The sequence below is a fragment of the Podarcis cretensis genome (assembly GCF_951804945.1).
Source record: "Podarcis cretensis genome assembly, chromosome: 7".
NCBI lineage: Eukaryota > Metazoa > Chordata > Lepidosauria > Squamata > Lacertidae > Podarcis > Podarcis cretensis.
This window is the reverse complement of record NC_137176.1, coordinates 3,891,572-3,912,596: the sequence shown is the minus strand read 5'-3', so window position 1 is coordinate 3,912,596 and position 21,025 is coordinate 3,891,572. Positions and strand designations below refer to the sequence as shown.

General features: G+C 42.2%; 1 protein-coding gene across 1 annotated transcript; it reads left to right on the top strand.

The window, feature by feature from the left end:
• The first annotated feature begins 12 nt into the window (after positions 1-12).
• Positions 13-20,548, top strand: ECSCR (endothelial cell surface expressed chemotaxis and apoptosis regulator). The gene is made up of 8 exons (XM_079983695.1): positions 13-934; positions 12,358-12,526; positions 13,923-13,970; positions 15,270-15,395; positions 16,427-16,525; positions 17,794-17,830; positions 19,654-19,736; positions 20,410-20,548. Exons 2-8 carry the CDS (start codon positions 12,469-12,471, stop codon positions 20,439-20,441), a joined length of 483 nt encoding a protein of 160 aa, XP_079839821.1. The 5' UTR covers positions 13-934; positions 12,358-12,468; the 3' UTR covers positions 20,442-20,548.
• The last annotated feature ends 477 nt before the right edge of the window (positions 20,549-21,025 follow it).

Below are 21,025 nucleotides of genomic sequence, written 5' to 3'. Positions count from 1 at the left end.
TTTCTCAGATACCATGAAATCTGTGAGGACTTCATACCTAAAAGCTATGAAAAAGATATGTCCAGGTTTTGTTTGTTTAACCAAAGAGTTTGTTTCTCTCCTAGCAACCAATTATTGTTTTGAATCATTAAGGTTACCAAAATAGTAATCCAGAGGATGAGAGTCTGTGTGGCTTTGCCTCTACATGGACCATGCTCTTTGTGAAAGTACCAGTGATCAATGCTGTCTCCTCTTCTCTCTACTGGTAGAATCCAATGAGAGCCTTTCTAACCGAACACTACCAGAATAGAGAAGAGAGGGCCAGTCTCCTCTTCTGCTGGTAGTTTCCTCTCTTCTGTTTGCTGGCTAATCAGAAGCTAGTAGCTATGTGTGTGAGAGGGGGGGGCTGAGTATTTGTGTAGGAGAAAACAGGTGGGTGTGGTGTAAGAGGCTGGATTCACACTAGAGCCACTAGATAGGCTGAGGAAATGCTTTCATTTGTGGCTTTAAGATGTGGCAGTGCCCTTTCTCATGGCCAAGACCCTGTTATAATGCTTGCTGCAAAGTAAGTTTAATTCAGCAAATATATCTGGCAACAAATAAAAGCCTACCCTGGCTTCCTGTTGTTTCCAGTTGAGGAATGAGTGATGAATAGCCTCTTAATTACCCCTTGAATATTTTCTCAGATTGCCCCAATGTCAGTTTCTATTCCTGTTTTTGTTCCTCCACTTGACATGTTTCGAGCTTTCTTGTAATATTTGCTAGAGAAAATTCTGTGAGATCACTTCCTTTGTCTGCCTTGGCAGGAAGCTGTAATACTACATACTTCCTTCCTGTCTAGGCAGCTCAGACACCATTTTTGAAACTTATATTTTTGTACTTTTGTAACTTAGTTAGTAGTTCTAAACCTGCCTTCATTTTGCTGTTGTAACTGCTGCTTCAAGACCTAGACTGTGTAAGTAAATACTACTTTTATTTCTTCACAAAACAATGTGTGTGTGTGATTGTTGTTTTTAAGAGGGAGGAATGGAGTAATACCAAGAAAAATCCAGTCTGCCTTAAAGCATCGTGGATTATTGTTTCTAGAAGGTTAAATCCACCTTGTCTTAGCCTCCAAGTTAAGCTGCAAAGGATGGTGCCCTGCTGATCTCACTAACGTGAGCAAGGAAAGATAATAACTAAACTATATATCCTCTCCTAGTGTCTAAATCCATTCCTACAAGAAGATAATGTAAGCCTTGGGTTGAAAACACCCTGAACAAAAGCAGGGATGTACCACTACTTTGAGATGCTTCAAAGAATTGTATGTTAAAAGCCACTGCAGACAATGAACTTGCAAAATTTTTACCACAAATCCAGTCTGAAAAACACAGGACAACATAGGAACACTGGCAATTTGACAGCAATATTTCTCTATGCTGCATGGCAAGTGAGTGAAGAAAGGATGACAATTCCAGAGGTGAGAAAACAGCTGTACATAAAAGGGGAACAGGGGAGTGGAAAGAAAGTGCAAACCAGGGGAAGTCTCTTTCCCCACCTCCTCCCCTGTACTTCTCTCACTTCTCAATGCTTAAGAAATAGACTATATATTTGTGAATAATTTACCAGTAACTGCAAGGCTGTTTTCGGTTGGAAACTAGTGAAAAGATACCTCTGGTAAGAAATACTATGGACATTGTAAGTCAATACATTATATTCACCTATATCTATGACAACAATCACCAAGAGGGCAATCAGTTTACTGGGTGTGGAAATCGTGTGTTGATTACAGATAGATATATGGAACTCCAAAGTACAGCAGCAGGTATTACAAATGGAACAAGCCATATATTACATGAACATGTAGTTTCTTTTTGACCCTGCCGGCTGTACAAAAGAAAGTCTATATGCAGTTGTCAACTGACATCATCTCAGGCATCTCTCTAATATCCTTAGTGACATAATATGTCTCCTCCTTCCCCAACCTGGTATATAATGCAATGCAATACTATTACTTGGACTGCAGGTGTAGATGTGCACACCTGAGTCTTTCTTCCTTTGCAGCCACAGCTTGAATTCAAATTGCAGCTGCAAAGGAAAAATCAAGAGTGTGTGACCCTGATTTGTCTTTCCTAGCTTCAATTTGGCACTTTTTAAATTTGGTACTCCTCTTTCTCAGCACTCAGGCAACAGAAAAATGTACCAAAATAAGCAATGGCTGGAAAGGAAGGATTGGGGGCATTCGTGGAGTGCACTGGAGTCTGGTGCTATGGCTTCACCACTCCAACACCTGCTATCATAGGATGTCAGGTGATGCACAGGTAAGCGTTGTCCCCCCAAAAATCTACCTTACAGGCCAGATGGGGAGACCTTGGAGGCCTAATTAGGTGCACATGCTGAAGGTTACCCACTGCTGACTTGAATCGCATCAAAACATGGCAAAAAGTAGCTCAGGAAGGGATGCAGGTGACACACAAGCAGAAGGGAACAGGTTGAGGAAGGCTGGTTTAAGTGTCACATCCTAGGGAGAATTAGGTATCAGCATAAGCATGCCTAAGCCTAATTAATAGATCTCTCATAGGGTATAGAATCTCAAGGTAGTACAGTATCGTCCAGATTCAGCTTCACTTTATTTTCTACTATCAAACTATTACCAACTCCCATCCCAGCACCTGTTCAGAATGTCCACTGTTTCATCTGGAATAGAAAGGGCCCAGATAATCCCTTCCACGAATTCTTGGAATTGGGCAGCTACCAGCTGCTTGAGCACTTGCCTAAGAAGGGGTGGGGGGGTGGGGGTGGGCCTAGGGTTCAACAGAAACTTAGAAAAATCACCTAAGTCCAATAAGGACTTTTTGAAGAGGGGTCCCCCAGCTGCCACCTTCGAAGATGCTAGGATCATGCTTCTCTCAAGGCACCGTTATCAAGTATAATGAATTCAGCTAATCATTCCAAGGGATGCGGGTGGCGCTGTGGGTAAAACCTCAGTGCCTAGGACTTGCTGATCGCATGGTCGGCGGTTCAAATCCCCGCGGCGGGGTGCGCTCCCGTCGTTCGGTCCCAGCGCCTGCCAACCTAGCAGTTCGAAAGCACCCCCGGGTGCAAGTAGATAAATAGGGACCGCTTACCAGCGGGAAGGTAAACGGCGTTTCCGTGTGCGGCTCTGGCTCGCCAGAGCAGCGATGTCACGCTGGCCACGTGACCCGGAAGTGTCTCCGGACAGCGCTGGCTCCCGGCCTCTAGAGTGAGATGAGAAAACAACCCTAGAGTCTGGCAAGACTGGCCTGTACGGGCAGGGGTACCTTTACCTTTAATCATTCCAAATCATGTAGATGTTATTAAACATAACGGGCAAAAATTGAATATACGGGGCCTGCGCCACACTTTCCACAGCATACTTTCATCTGTACTGCCCATAATGTTGTCATCCAGGTTAGTAGGGGTCTGAGTGGTATTATCTGTGAAATGTTTCCCAAATGAGTTACAGTCGGCCACCAATGGCTCTGGAAATCCATCTTGGGGATGCAAATGAAAAAGGTCTCTAGACACTGGATGACACTGCATGGACACAATGATAGCAGATAAGTAATTTTTCTTCATTGCTATCCCTGCCACAAAGAGGCCCCAGTGCTCACCCTGAGCTTTTCTGCACCTTAGCTGTTGTCCCTCTTGTTTCATCACCTAAATTCCCCAATAAACAAGGGAGCCAATGGGCTTAAACCAGTAGGCCTGGAGGGAACATGCCAACTGCCTATCTCTGTACACCAGAAACCAACCAGGGCTTTGCCATGTCAGACGAAACACCAGAGGCCTTTTCACAAGTAAGTAATCTCTATCACATTTGGCTCTCCACTTGCACACTGAGTGTTCAGACTAGAAGCATTGCTGTTCTCCAATGTCAGAGCAGATTGCATGCTGCTTTTTCTGTGGGAACCAAGTTTCTTCCAGTCTTTTAATTGGACTCCATTATCCATGTCTTGTGGCATGGGCTCATGGTACAGAGTGATCTGGATAGTACGTAGTTTTGGACCATAATGTACAGTCACAATGATTATAATCGCCAAGAGGACAAATACAGCAACAATGATGGAGATCATGGTAAGGCCATCTCCTTTTCTTGTTACGACAGATCCCTGCGTGAAGTCAACAAATTCCTGGCCATCGTGTTGCCTCAGATGATTGTTTGCAACAGAAAAATTCATTGCAGAGCATTAGAAAGGAAGTGTATTCACCTGGGACAAAGAAAAACAGTCTTAAAATGCATTATAGCAGGTTGCTTCAGTTAACTGTACCTGACAGACGGGCTGCATGTTGTGCTGCTTTATTCCCTGTCACATTTTGGTAAAACATCCAGCTGCTCATGTCTCAGAACAGCCTTTGTCAACCTGGCACCTTCCAGATGTTTTGGACTGTAACTCCATCCAGCCCAGCCGGTTGGTAAAGGCTGCAGCAGAAAGAGTTAAATACATTTCAGGAGCAGATTGAGCTTCTTTCCTTTTTCAACTTTCTGTTACGATTGCCATAACGATTGCTTAAATCAAAGTCTTCGTAACTGATGGAAACAAGAATTGTATGATTCAGGGGACACTGACTAACAGTATGTGAGCTTCTAAGTTACATTTGGGCTACAGATCCAAGAAAACTCAACCATGACTTCTTTACAAAAGGGGATCAATTCTTGACAGCTGTATTCATCATACAGCAAACATCATCATCATCATCATCATCATAGCAGCAATAAGAAAGCCAAGGCAATAAAGCAGTTTAATATACAGGCACCAAGGATGGGATGACAGTCCAGAGCAACAAAATCAAGCCCCCCAGTTGACCACAAGCAAGTCCTCTTGTCATAGGAACTATTCCCTTCACCCCTTTTTGTCTTGGCAAGTGGAGTTAGGGGGTGAATGTCATCAAAGAGAGAGGTTTGGCTCCAATACCTTCCACTGAAAACTTCTATAAAAGTAAGTGAGTCTCCCTTCTGTAAATTTTATCCATCCGTTCTGTAGTCTCGTTTATTTGATTTTTCAGCGTTTTAACATATTTATAGTAAAATGCTCACAAAATCCTCCCCATACGAAATTCTCCCTTGATCTCAGGTTCCAAATAACCAGCTCTGCCACTGACATATAACCCTTTCTTTTTCCATGCAAATCACTGAGACCTTGCAAAGCTCCCATTCATATGGTTGGAATCTTCATTAAGTAACTAGCCCTTCATGAAATATAGCCACCAGTTTGACAAGGAAAATCAACAGAGACACTTCCAAAATTTGTCCCCTCCCTCATCTGTTTCCCTCCAGCCCACGGAGTTTCCAGTTCTGAATAATCTGGTCATATTTCCAAAGTGGAAACAATACATTAGAAATCCTCCATTGTTCTGTTTCTTATTTCCAAATTTATACAAAGACAGCACTTATGCTGTTTGCCTCAGGTATGAATTTCATATGTTCATCCACATCTCCCATCCTGTTTCTTATGTGCACATCCACATTAATGTGCAAACAAACCACTTTGACATGTTTTTACTTATGATTGCATGAAGGCTCTTTGTCTTTTTTGGTAGCATTTTATCTGTGCATGTATACATACTGATAAGCTATTGCAAGCAATATCCATATTGTGTATGCGCATCAATATGCACCATCAAATCAAAACTGGTTTGTGCATCATTTTATCAGTGCACATACAAACATTGGCAATACGTAAAAAATGGACTGAAGGAGTGGAAAGCCATGGCAATCTATGAATAGTCTGATTCTGCAATATAAGACATTCTCCTAGTTAATCTGGAATTTAGAAAGAGTGCAACTTGAGACGGACGAAATCCACATTAAAGGAACAGACCCAGGAACATCTGCTCATCCAAACATGCAAAAGAGACTGGCTCCGTCAGCAAGTGGGCAGGGCTGATTTCATTCAGCAAGTGAGAAAGGTTTTGTTAAACAAGGATATAACTGCAACTTCTGTTTGTGCTGCATGTTATTAACAACAGCATAGGCTGATCTCTACATCATGGCCCATATGGGACATCAACAGGTATCCTTCTGTGTGATGGGAAGCAGCAGAGTGCCTGCTGGACACCTGGTCCTCATTCACATCACAGCATGGTCTATCAAGCCCCATACTCACCGGCATTGAAAGGGGATGCCCTTTACCTGGAGTCCTGTAGAAGTGCCAACTCAGCCTGGTGCAACCGGCCCATCCCCAGTGCAGGTGTAAAGGTGACGGTCAAGACAAAGCCTTTTTGCCTCAACCTGCTCCTTCCTCTTAGTGGCAGAGAGGCATAGGCAGAGAGAGGAATGGGGGTCAATCGGAACCTGGGAGGTAGTTATCTCAATCCCCAGCAAGTCAGGAACGCTATCAGCAACAGATGAGAAAGAGAGCATTGAGAGTTGAGCTGGACTGCAGTTAGCTAAACTGGGATGTCGCTTTGAAGCTACTGTAGACGTTCCTCTCTCGGAATCTGACACACAGTGGTTATATTTGCTTAGAGGAGTGCCTGTTTGCCTCCAGTCATTCTGCTTACGTGTTTGCAAATGAAGCAAATAGTATAAAGTCTATATTGTAAATTCCCCCTGTTTACTAGACCATGCTCATGCCAATCAACCTTCTGTGGTTCCAGCTTTCCTGAAATATATAGGGAAGGTCTAATTGCCAGCAAATATGGCGACTGTATATTGCAATACAGAATTCTTCACTCACTCCTGCTTTTAAAGGGGAACATACATGTAATTTTATGTATGTCTCAAATCATACTCCAATGACATATCTATACAGAAACTGTCAAGGTTGAAATCGGCTTTAATTTAAATCTAAAATAACCAGAATTTTATTCTGGAATGTAAATATCCTAAGGAAGTAGCTTGTAAATGAACCTGGGGTAGCACAGTAGGGCATGAGAGTCTTAATTTCAGGGTTGGGGGTTTGAACCCCACGTTGAGCAAAATATTCCTGCCTTGCAGGGGGTTCGACTCGATGGTCCCTTCCAACCCTACGATTCTACGATTTTATGATTATCCAGCCATCCTTTTAGACCCCTTCCATGCTACACCCCTGCCTCATTCCTTACCTTCAGCTTGGCTTCCAAGGAGATTGGCAGTGATTCTGAGGGTTGCTAAATATAATGAATATTTTCATACATATGAGAAAGCTGAAGCTGAAAGAATATCTGCTTCTTTTCGGCTAACGGGCTTAATGATGAAGAGATTTGGCTGCATTCGCGATTGGCGGTGACTGGGAATTTGTCCTTCAATCAGAGTAAAACCTTAATCCAGAAACCTAAAGATTAAGCTTCCATCTGTGAGTTTACCATCTGTAAACTCAATAATGCTCTACTGCTCCCCTGTCCTGTATTTGGATGCACCCAGGGGACAGGGCTGTGTGTGGGGTGCCCCTCGGGAGCGACCCCTGCCTGCTTTCAGGATTGGTGCCGGCAGCTGTTGCGTCCTTCTCCCAGTGCCCTCCAGGCAAGCTCCCTGCGCCCTGGCCCAGTGGCTGCCAGCAGCCCCCCGCCACTGGTTTTGTGGATTTTGACCGCCTTGATATGGCCAATGCAATGCAGTGGGGCTGATACACCACTGCCAAATTAGCTGGCAACAAGTACTTTGAACAGCAGCTGTTTTTCTGAAGATCAAGAAGCTAAAAATAATTCCTTCATGCAGTATTGCCCACTGGACTTGCATACCCCCCAACCCTTCTATTTTCTCTGATGAAAATAGGTACGTCCTATTCCATAATAATAATAATAATGTTACTATTTAAACCCCACCCACCTGACTGGGTTGCCCCAGCCACTCTGGGTGGCTTCCAACATATATAAAAACATTAAACATAAAAAGCTTTCCTAAACAGGGCTGCCTTCAGATGACTCAGGGGTCAGATAACGCCATACCCTCCAACATTTCTCTGATTAAAATAGAGATGTCCTGGGAGGAGCAGGACATTGCTGGATCAAATCAGAAACCAGTATGACTTCTGTAAATTCCAGATTGTCCCTGGAAAATAGATTGCACATGTCAGACAGAGAAGGAAGCATTTTGTTGTGTAGCCTGTTTCTGACTCAATGTGTCCATGAAGTCTTCAGAAAGAGGCAGAGAACAGCAATCCTGTGCCAAAGTTTTGCCTTTTTTGCAGTGTTTTGCAGTGAAAATCCTGCATTTTGCAGTGCCCCACAAACTTGGTAATTTATACATCAAACATGGGGTTCATACTTAGCATTAACTATGAACCCCAAAATTTGGGATCCCTTCCAGACTGGTGCAGTTTTTTGCAGCGAAAACCCTGTGTTTTGCAGTGCCCCACAAACTTGGTAATTTATACATCAAACATGGGGTTCATACTTGGCATTAACTACAAAACCCAAAATTTGGAACTCCCTCCAAACTGATGTCAAACTTTTGCTGTTGTTTTGTTGCGTTTTGCAGTGAAAACCCCACATTTTGCAGCACTCCACAAACTGAGCAATTGCTACAAACCCGGTGTTTACTCCAAACTGGTGCCTGACTGAAATGCAGACTGGTGTACAAACACATTCTTGGTAAAAAAGAAAAACTCCATTTTTTATTGTATGGTAAGTTTAAAGCACACATATGTTGAAGATGCCCCAAAGTGCACTCCATGTTAGTCCCTTTGGGAAAGAGAACTTGCAAATTAATACTTTCAAATATGTCTGGTAAATTCAAATTATTGGTAATGGCTCCCCTCTCCATTTTATTTTACAATTCAAATCCTACAGGTGACCTTCCATGAGCAGCTTTCTTGATCTCTGGTTCCACAGTCACCAAAAAATTCCTGTAGGTATTCAGGAACTACACTGAATTCCTCTTTAGTGGGGTGGGAGAGCTGGGGGGGGGGGAATCACAGATAGCACATGGGTAGACAAGTCTAAAAAGAGCATGACACAAATTTGTTCAGCCTTCTAGCGGTTATGGTGGCTCATTTACCAGATGACCTTTTGGGTCCCCTCCAAGTCTTCAATTCTATGATTCTATGGGGTGTTTTTTTTTGGGGGGGGTAATCCTGATGCATATTTTGCTTTAGGAGGCTAAAATTGGTCAGAATCGAGTGTACACTTCCATAATTAATGTTAAATACATTACTTCTAGTGCACCCCACTGCAAATATGGCCATGAAACCTTCATCCCCAGGCAGGTGTGGGGGACTCCCTGGTCCTGAATGGAATAACTGTGTGCCAGAAGGACCAGGTGCACAGCTTGGGAGACATTTTGGATTTACAACTGTCCAAGGAAGCACAGGTTAATTCTGTGTCCAGGGCAGCCATCTACCAGCTCCATCTGGTTTAAGGTGCTGGTTTTAACCTTCAAAGCCCTATACGGCCTAGGACCCTCGTACCTACGGGACCGCCTCTCCTGGTATGCCCCACAGAGGAACTTACGGTCTTCAAATAAAAACATCTTGAAGGTCCCAGGCCACAGAGAGGTTAGGCTGGCCTCAACTAGAGCCAGGGCTTTTTCGGCTGCGGCTCCAACCTGGTGGAACGCTCTGTCACAAGAGACCAGGACCCTGCAGGACTTGACATCTTTCCGCAGGGCCTGCAAGACAGAGCTGTTCCACCAGGCCTTTGGTCAGGGCGCAGCCTGACCCCCTCCTTTGGCAATCTTTACAAAACTTTAGTTTATGGTTGCCATCAATTTTGATTTTAATTAATTTTTATAATGTTTTTATAATGTTGCACTGTTTTAGTGTTGTTAGCCGCCCTGAGCCCGGCTTCGGCTGGGGAGGGCGGGATATAAATAAAATTTATTATTATTATTACACCGGCTGAGATCCTCCCTGCCTGCGCACTGTCTCGCCAGAGTGGTACATGCCCTGGTTATCTCCTGCTTGGACTTTTGCAATGCACTCTATGTGAGGCTACCTTTGAAGGTGACTCCAAAACTACTGTATAACTAAATCCAGAATGCGGCAGCTAGACTGGTGACTGAGAGCAGCCGCCGAGACCACATAACACCTGTCCTAAAGGATCTGCATTGGCTCACAGTATGTTTCTGAGCACAATTCAAAGTGTTGGTGCAGTCCTGGCCAGGAAGTTTTTGGTGTTTGATGTTTTATTATGTTTTTATACTGTATGTGCTGGAAGCCGCCTATAGTACAATTTTCCATGTATTGTTTACACAGCACATTTGTTACTGTGGCTGATACTTCTTGCACATGATTATATATAACACTCAGACCCAGATGAGACAATTTATCTATATATTTTTTCTTGAGTGACAGTGTGAATCTTGAGACCTATATACAGTGCGACGGGTGTTTCTCTGAAACATGAAGTTCACTCTGAGCGTTTTCTTTTCTTTCACGTTTGATGCTGTTAGATTGAAATTGGAGGATGAAGGTTTTATGGTCATATTTGCAGTGGGGTGGACTGGATGACCTTTGGGTATCTCTCCCAAGCCTTCAATTCTATGATTCTATGGGGGATTTTTTTTGGGGGGGGTTAATCCTGATGTATATTTTGCTTTAGGAGGCTTAGTTTGGCCAGAATCGAGTATACACTTCCAGAGTTAATACTAAATACTGGTGAATGAGCCACCAAGGGGCTAGGGCCGTGAAAATTTGTGTCCTGGGCTTCATAAACTTGTCTACCCACGTACTGAAACCAAAGTGGCACATTGGTTGCCAGATGTGAAATATGTTGGCATTAAGTTTCAGCTCTCCCACCCCAATATTTACCTCTGTAAAGATTACAATATTTCAGTATTGCTGCCTTTAAAATTTGAGTAACTCCTGAATGGATGCCATTAAGCTATTTATCTCTCAGACAATTTGACAAAGGATCACCAACCTTAGCCATCATTCAATAGGAGCATATTCTTACAACCCCAAATTTGTAATACGGGAGAGGGGAGAATTAGGGAAGGAACTCTGTTAATGAAAGCACAAAACTACTGCATTGCTATCTTCCCAAAGACTCAATTTTACAACACATTACAATTTATAAATTGTGTTTTAATCTTACAAGCTTTAAAAGATGAAATCTGTGCACATAAAGCTCACACATTCCCCAGACTGTTCTGTTTTCATTCACTCATCACACATTATGCTTCTGCCATTACTAAGGAATCACTCAATTTGTGGGGTGCTGCGAAATGAAGGGGTTTTGCTGCAAAACTGTTGCCACACTTTGGCACTGCTTTAGAGTGAATCACACAATGTTTTGTTTTTTTAAAAAAAAAGATTTATTAGTTCTTCAATATTCCCCCAATAATAGCCAAATTATAACACTATCAATTAATTCCCAATTAATACAATTATTCAAATACCAATCAACTTCCAATTAATACATTTTAATTAAAGTGGCTCCCCGCATGGTGGATTGGATGCATTTCCAATCTTATATCACTGCATTCCATAATCTTATTAATTTCAGTTATAATAACAATCCCTTAATCAATGGCTGCATAATTAATGATTTCCATTTGTGTTGCTATATAAATTTATAAAACTTCAAGTGAGGAACTCAAACCACAGTGGAACCTCGGGTTGTGGACGTAATCCTTGATGGAGGCATGTCCACAACCCGCAGCATTCACATCCTGAAGTGGTGTCTCTGCGCAGGCGCGATTTGGGGCTTCTGTGCATGCGCGAGAGGCGAAACCCGGAAGTAACCTGTTCCGGTACTTCCAGGTTTCCCGCAGTCTGCAAGCCAAAAACACGTAAACTGAAGCGTCCGTAACGTGTGGTATGACTGTACTATCTTTGATCTGTCCTGTGCATGAAAACTGTTATGCCCATGGAGATTCCTTCTGACCATAAATGGTGTTGTTTCTTTCACTTCCCAGCGGATGTCGTCTCCCATTGTGACTTGGGGCGGAAGTGAATCTTGAAGTTTCTCGAAGGTCTTATCTCTCCATCCTGAATCACACAATGTTGGGTTCTAGAGTAATAGCAATGACCCCCGGTTTGAATATAGTAATTGCTCCGCTGGTGGGGTGCTGCAAAATGCAGGGGTTTTGCTGCAAAAGAACTGCAAAACTTTGCCACAGGTTTGGAGGAGATTCCAAATTATGGGGTTCATAGTTCATTTGCCTCAAATGGAGAGTTTTGAGGACTGCACAGGGAGAGACAGCAAACACTCTGAACAGAATGATTATATTCTAAAAGCACCAGACTGCTAAACTCTGCACACAGGCCAATAGTCCTTCTTTCAAAACAGAGATCAGCAGTAAGGTTAAATATTCCAGTGTACTTATTTTCATTCATTTTCATTACCCACAAATTTCTCGTAAGCGTAGAGACTCCTCACAACAACAATACTGAAATTTCTTTTGTGGCCGGTAAATTCTGTTTCATTTCCTTTGGAACTATAATGGGCAAGAGAAGTATTCCACAGCGTCAATCCCCTTGTTGACTCAGTCTGCTTCCTTCTATTCTTTAACAGGAAGCTCTTGGACAATCAGCACATGCAGACAAACTTCTCTCCTGGTTGTTTTTTGTTCTCCCAGACTGCAGAATGGACAGAGCTGCAAGTTTCTGAGGAGTGGAAGACATAATGATAGCTTTACATTTTTTGATGTTTTTCTGGTTATGTGACTCTGTTCTTCTTCAAGGTAAGATACTTTATTGCCCAGTTCTATGCAAGTCTGAGGGGAAAGTTCCAATGGGGCTTATGATTGCCACCTTAATCCTGTTCAAATGGAGGGCAATGGTGAGTTTGTGTTTTGAATGGATAAATTTCAGTCCTTGGCATCTACAGTTAAAATCTCAGGCTGCAGGGCCGCAAAAGATTTCTCTCTGCCTGAAACTCTGGGGAGCTGCTTTCAGTCAGTGTACACAATGCTGAGTAAGATGAATCTATGTTCTAATTCAATATAACACAGATTTATCAATTCATCAAGGAGCAAAGTAAAGCAGTTCTCACTCAGTATTCATGCAAATCTAGTTCCTTTGGCTGAAAGAGGTGCAGATCTTTTAACAAATCTGGCTCTAAAAAACTGCATTCCTGTTGTGCAATACATATATTTCAGAGTTTAAGGATTACAGATTGACTAGGGCCTTTAATACACAATTTCTGTAACAAAGGTGTGGCTGTTTCACCAAAAGGACAATGGTGCCTGTTTTGTTGAAGAAAAGCTGATGGAACTGTTAATTAAAACAAAAGCTGAATGAATATATGATGTGGAAATCAACATAATTCATCATTTTTGGGGGGTTAAATTATACTGAGTGTACGCAGGATACACTGATGGATAAAGCGAGGATGTGCTGATGACTAAAATACAGAGGGAATTCCATGTCATTCTCTTCCAGTTGTTCCAGCTATGCAAGGAGTGTGGTTTGCCAGATTTAAAGATCCCTGCTCTCCTGCCCACAAACGCTGTTCTGGGGGTTCTCCCAAGCCCCCAGAGCCAGTCTGAGCGCAGAGGCACAGAGAAGAGGAGGCAGGGAAAAGCCTCATTGCATAAGCAGAAAGTCCTTGTGGAGGGCCTACATGGTCAGAGAGCAGATGCAATGGGCAGGATTCAACAAATGAGACTCATCAGTGGAAGCCCTGCAGAAAGGCTTCCACTTGCGCAAGGCGGCTCCTGTGTGCCCCCCCCCCCCCGCCCCCATGGGTGCTGCAGGGACCAGAACCTAATCCCTAACCCTGGATTATTATTAACATGCTCTGATTAGTATAGAGGGAACTTTGAGGGCCTGTTTTGGCCATCTAATGTCAGTATGTAGACTTGAAGGAGATCAGTACATGTGAATTGAGATGTTGAGCTTTCTGTTGAGGAGCAAGACATTAGGACAGATTTTACTGAACTGAATTCAGATATTTAAGATATTTAGCTAACGTGTGTGTGTGGGCGGGAAAATAGGCATTAGCAACAAATGGGTCACGTGGAGGTAAAATTGGCCATATAGCCTTTGTTTTGGATGTCAGATAAGGTAGCAAAACCAACATGTCCCCACAAAAGATATATATCCTAACTGCTCTCCTATTTTCCGATTTGCCTGTAGAGTCTGTGCCCAAGAAAAATGGAAGCTTCATCCAGCCATCCTCAGCAGGTAGACCCTCTACAATTACCCTGCTATTAAAAGGCTTTACCTTTTCAATGAGTTCCAGTAAAGTGATGAGGGAACCCTTTGTGTGATCCTGATGGAGGGCAAGGGCAAAATATCCGTGATGGCTCTTTATCCTCCCTTTCATCTCTAACACCTGTACTCAGGATTACTTACAGTGGGCAAATCCTTTGGTAGGAAAAGGCCAGACCATCACTTCTCATTTCAACATGCTACTATTATGCATTCTAAACAAGGAGCTCTCAGCATCCTGTGGTCATGAAGCTTCTTATATTACAAAATTGATTGTTGCTTCATTTAGGTGAGAAAGGGAATTAAAACCTATTTTTGCTAGGTCAGATGCAGTCCCTTTGTTACATTCAGCTAAATTCATAGTGGCCAAAAAGGTATTTTTGATGGTCAGTGGATTTTATGCCTTGTCTTGTTCTTGTTCTGCATTGCTATTTCCTTTCTCAGAGAAGAGAGCGGTTTTTCCCTAACCCTGACTGGTTTTTGGATATTTTACTGTGCATATTTATGCAGAACACATGTAAGGGTACTGAGACAGGAAAGAAGTTGGCGTGAGCACACTGGCTGTGCCCTGGGTCTCCTTTGTCCTCCATATACAGTGGTGCCTTGCAAGACGAAATTAATTCGTTCCGCGAGTTGCTTCGTCTTGCGATTTTTTCGTCTTGCGGAGCGCGGATTCCCCGGGTATTAACGGTTTTACGAAAAAGGAAGCAAACCCGCAAGATGTTTTCGTCTTGCGAAGCAAGCCCACAGGGAAATAAATTCGTCTTGCGAAGCACCTCGAAAAACGGAAAACCCTTTCGTCTAGCGAGTTTTTTGTCTTGCGAGGCATTCGTCTTGCGGGGCACCCCTGTACTAGGGGTAGCCATGCTTGTTAGGCAGCTGAGGCAAAGGATGCTGATGCTGGACAGCAAGGAAGCCAGTGAGGAGAAGCCATGCTGTGCTGAGGCCAGTTGGGTCCTCCCTCTCCAGTCAGCCGCCTGCAGCACTGGAGTCCATTCATCCCATTTCATTGTTTATAGCCAATGGCCATTACAGTATAAACCACAAAACATGCTATCCAATCAAAAAGGCAGTTAATCTATAAATTTTTAAGAAATCTATCATTGTCTAATCTTTTTTTAAAAAAACAACAACTTGGGAATGCAATGCTGTTTTGTGTCAGGAAAAAAACGTCAGTAACAAAGGTAGTAGTAGATGCAGGGTCTTACCCCAATCCTTTGCCTCTTCATTTGAATCCGCCTCTCAATGTCTCTATACCTTCCTATTTCTTAGTTTCCACAGGTATATATAACGGGGCCACCTCTCCCACGAAAGGTCTCCTGTATGTAAATACAGATTTTCTCACTATTCCTTCCCCTACAGAAGAAAAATCAGCAGCACTAACAGTGGCAGCAACTGGTGAGTAAAGACATTAAGATGAGGTGTCACAATTTTGGACAGAAAGTAATAAGAAAGTAAAAAGTGTTTAAAGGGTGCCAGCATTAAATATTTTTCCAAGTATTTTAAAAATATTTATATCTTACGGAAATCAGTATTCTGATTATACCTCCACACTCTTGCCCCCAAAGAACACCTTATCAGTAGTAGTTTGTAGAGCTTAGCAAAAAAGAAGTCAGGATTCACGAAGCAGCATTCAACTACAAAATTGCAATAGCACGACATCCTTCTTGCCCCACACATGCCCTGCACTGTCCCAAAAATGTCTCCAGAGGCAGGGGTGTAGTGTAATGTGCATATGCAGACTGCCCACTCAGCTAGGAAAGTACTGGGTTTACAGATTGCAGAGAGCATGTGTGAATAGGCTGTCCTTTATAAATGTCACATTGAATGCACGGAAATTGGTGGACAGGGCTGACAGAGCAATCACTCATGAACACACAAGGCCATCCAAATCTCTGCCACGTCACCAGTACCGATAGCTCTTCCTGAAAGAACATGCACCATCCTATTGCCACAATGCTGGCACTTGGCAGTAGTAAAGAATTTGTCACTGCAGTGCACTGGTACGTTCCAGCTGTTACAGGCCTGCCAGTGAAATTTCTTCTGGGGCATTTGTTAATAGGCTTAAGAGAATTTCTGGTTATTCAATAACTCCATTTGATGTTCAGATACAGTAGATTAAAAAAATATGCAGACTCTACATTTTTGAAACATTATGACTTCCTGCACTTGTCTCTGCTCCCACCTGGATTTACAGAAATTTATACCCTCCTAGACACTAGACAATCACATCAATTGTTGTATTGGGATGGTCTTGTTGGCTGTCCTTAACTGTGCTCCCGCCCATTTTTAACTACTTTGGCAAGTTTGGGTTTTAAATAGTGATGGGCAGCACTGTCAACACTATTTGTTGTCACTGATTCTAACAGATGTTGAATGGAAAACTACCAATGGCTGCCATTATGGGTCTTGTTTTCCTCGTTATCCAGGTGTTATCAGCTTCATTGCCATTCTGGTGGTGATTGTAATTATCCTGGTCTGTGTGGTCAGCCTAAGATTCAGGTGTCATCACTGCAAAAATGTGGAAGGTATTAAACAGTGTGTGTCATTGTTTTAACAGCCCTGAAGTGGTTATATTGTATCTGAGTCTCCATTTTATCCACTTAATATCCACCTTGCAATTGTCTGCCATGGACTTGGTTCACTATCCACATTTCTTGACTTTGATTCTCTGCTTAGCTCTTGTTCTGTGTTCTTTCTTGGGTAAAATGCTTCTTGCCCAACCCTTCTTCTTACAAACATTTTGCTCAAGATAATTCCATAATGCCCCACTTTCCGGTTTGCAGGCCGGTTGTAATTTATAGTCTCAAGCTTCACTTCTCAGGTTCTTGATGATGCCACTTGAACACTCTTCCTTACTCACTGCCTTCACTCAATTTCCTTCAGCTTATATACTTTATTTATGTCTCACCTTACTGCCAAGGAGCTCAAGATGACTTACATTGTGCCTCACAACACCCCTTTGAGGTAGGTTAGGCTGAGAGACTGTGACTAGCCCAATGAGCTTCATGGCTGAATGGGGATTTGAACCCAGGTCTCCCAGTTCGAGCCCTGGCCCAACACTCTAACGGCTACACTGCACTGGCTCTGCATCCATGTCGTGAAGAAGCCAAGGTGTAAGCTTGCTCCACAGTTGATTCAAGTTCATGTTTGGTCCTACCTTATTATGTCCTCCCTCACTAAACATATTTGTTTTTTAATGTGCTCTCTTTCCCATACCCCAAATGTGTGAACATTTCTTCTTGATTAAATTGTATTCTATCCACTTTCTTCTTATTCTCCTGACAGAACTTCTTCACATTTCTGATTTTAAACCCAGTTCAACTTCTAATCACTTCTAATCTATATGCTCATCTTTCAGCTTGACCACCTACTTGTTTTACTGATATAATTCCTTCTCATCCGTTATTCCATGTGTCATATTTTAACTTACCCTTGTCCTCTGGAACTGTACAATTCCAGCTAGCACCAACAGGAGCAAATAGCAGCTTTGGAGGAGCAGTTTCCATCATGACTGCTGCAGGGGAGGAAAAGGTTAAATACTCCTCCTTTCCTGCCCGCTGTGATCCTTATCATTGATGCACACACCAGCGACTGCTATTTGCATTTTTTTTAACGTGCACATTAATTGCAAAAATAAGCATGTTAACACATCTAGCTGCGTCCTCTGGACATTCTTTCTGCCTCTTTCAAGATATGCTTTTATTTTAATGATAAATGAGGACTAAATTAAAGGCAGTATATTATTTGTACAAATCTTTTAGTGCGTATTATTAATGGATTTTTCTCTTTGTAGATAAACAAAAACCTCAACATCCGATTGTATCTTACAGGTAAAAAAATGCGTTTTAGAATTTTTTCTTCTTACTAGTTGCTGTCAAGCTGCAGCTAGTTTTGTTTTTCAGCTACTAACTTTCAGAGTGGCTGTGATCCTTGTTGACTAAATCAGGTTGGTCAAAACCTTTATGTGAGCTGTAATACAACTTTGGGTTTTAATGCATGAAAAGGAACATGGTCAACAGTGGACAGCTACAGCCAAAGTACTGCATGTCTGGGGCCCTGCTGTCCTGGAGGCTCTAATTATTGCTTAACCCTTAGGAATGTGTGGCTGCAGAGAGGGACGGCAAAGAATAACAATCAGAAACAATCCAAAACACAGGAACAGTTCAGAGTGCCACAGCAAGAGTAAAGTTACACATCAGATTAAACAACACATCAGATTAAACAAGAGCCAGTGTGGTGTAGTGGTTAAGAGCGGGAGATTCGTAATCTGGTGAACCGGGTTCGCTTCCCTGCTCCTCCACCTGCAGCTGCTGGGTGACCTTGGGCTAGTCACACTACTCTGAAGTCTCTCAGCCTCATTCAGCTCACAGAGTGTTTGTTGTGAGGGAGGAAGGGAAAGGAGAATGTTAGCCGCTTTGAGACTCCTTAAGGTAATGATAAAGTGGGATATCAAATCCAAACCCTATCATCACACATTTACACAAGTGTCACTAGGTTCGATCAGACTGACTCTTTAGTGAAGGTATTTAGAACTGCAGCCTTATTATTTATGCAGTGGTTTTCAAAGCATAATCTCAGCAATAATTACAACACCTGTCGTATGCAGGTATCACTCCTATGCTACTAACATTGATGTAACCCACAGAAGCTTGCCTAGGACGACTGTATGGAGTGTATGGCTGAGCCAAATGTTTAGGTACATTCATAGGATACGGAGGGATAAAGTGATCTGGTCTGGGGTGATGGCAACTAGTGTAGTTGCCCAGGGCATCCACCAACATGGCAATGCTTCTCAAATAGTCACTATAATTTCATTTAGAGATGACTTTATAGTCATGTGTTTTGAAGACAGAGAAAATGCTTGCTTCATTGCTCCCTATTGCCCTCAGCTATTGATTATTATGACACTAAAGTAATGGAGCAATGTTTAATTATATGGTAGCACAGTTGTACCTCGGAAGTCAAACGCTTTGGCTCCTGAACGCCACAAACCCGGAAGTGAGTGTTCCGGCTTGCTAATGTTCTTTGGAAGCTGAACGTCCGACACAACTTCTGATTGGCTGCAGGAGCCGTGCCTTGGTTTCTGAATGTTTTGGAAGTCGAACGGACTTCCAAAAGGATTCCATTCAACTTCTGAAGTACGATTGTACTGTAAAATCACATTTCTTATTAAGAGAGTGTGGGGATTGAGGAAGAAGGGACTTGTACAATCAAAGTTTGATGATCTACCTTCCTAGCAGCAGAGAAACATCACAGACAACAATGAGTCTGCCTGGCTGCTTGGTTAAGTAAAAGAGAGATGGTAAGAAATGATACTAACACCAATAAAAGCACATCCTGCATAATCATTACAATATGTCCCACTACATTAAAATATTTCTAAATCCAAAGCAATAGATTTCAGATTTAGATGAAGCTTCTTAAGTTGAAACTCCATAAATGGACAGAAGGATTAAAGTCTTTAGAACATTTACTGAGCAAAACATGTTCATAGCATTGGCAGAATGAAAGTAAAGAACAAGCTACACATCAGTGCTTCCTAATCCACTGAGATGTCTAGCTCTTCAGTGTTAGTCACCTGCAAGGAAAAACACATTTTCTCATGAGGTAGCCAGATAAAGTAACATTGGATGCATCCTCTATTTTTGGGCAGCTGCTCTGATGCTGAAGCTGCAGTTGGCAAGAAAAATGTCATGCTGGTCTCCATGAAAGACTTAAACATAAGCAACAGCCAAGGTAAGGTGTAAGGGTTGGGGAAACCCAAAGGTTTTCTATTTGATAAGCAAGTCTTAGTGGGAGTGACTAATTAGAACCCCACTATTTATAAAAGCAAAAAAGTATTGTAAGTGACTATTCCCCAGGGATAAAACACAATTATTTCCTGTGACTCTTTTAGATTATTTTGGGGATTATACTTTATCATGATAACTGACTTAAAAAAGAATTATAGCAAGGCATTAGATTCCTATTAAACCTGTCCTAAGACTTCTGCTCATATAGCCACACACGTGTGTGCCTTGAACCTTGTAGCTTATGTTTAATTCTAGCAAGCTATTTATCATTTGTATAGTACCTAGAATTTACTAAGCATTATACACATTAAATGAAGACACTACCTGTACTGTTTAGAAATTTATAATGTAAAAGACGTGATGCAAAAGACTTAACTCCCTGTGAGTTCAGATTCAAGAAGATATTGCTGTGGACTATACATGATTCCCTTTAGACAATTGTCCCATGCAGACAGCAGAAGGATTGTACTTTAGATAAAGTTGTTTTTGGGGGGAGAGAGGGGTAATTACTTTGTTTAAACACTGATCTAGGCACAGAACCCAAAGAGTAAGGTTTATTTTACATTTTGTACCTAGAGCTCTGAGGCCTTCTAATTTTGCCATGTTGGTTTTTCCAGGTGCTGCAAAATGTATTACACATGAAAATTGAAGAAACAGTTTTAAAATGTGTAACTTTATTTTTAATCAATGTGGGGGAATGCTGTAAGGTATTTGTTATTCTCTTTGGGATATAAACACATGAAACTGCTTTGTAAATCAGACCAATGATTAATCTAACCTAATATTGTATACTCTTGACTTATGGTGACTCTCCAACGTATCTGATCCTTTAAATGCAAATACTGGATATTTTATCTGGAACTGTTGTCTCCTAAATGCAAAACATGCACTGTACTATTGAGGTATGGTCCTTCCCAGCTGTGGTTTTCAACTGGCCAAGAAACCTCTATTTTTTCTTTGAAAAGTACTCATATTGATGGGGGGGGGAGAAATAACCAGTCACTTTTGCCTTACTCTAAGTTCATTACATTGTGGTCGTTGTTAATTTGGCATATTTTAATTTCAATGGAGCACACAAAATATATTTCTCACGAGAAGGAAGGAGGGTGCAGACAGCCACATTTTAATGCACAAGCAACTTCTCATTTGCTTACCTGTGCTGGAAGCCTTGTCCTTGCATCCCCAGCTGCAGAAGTGAGCTTGAAGTTCCTGGCAGATGCTTGTGTTTGAAAT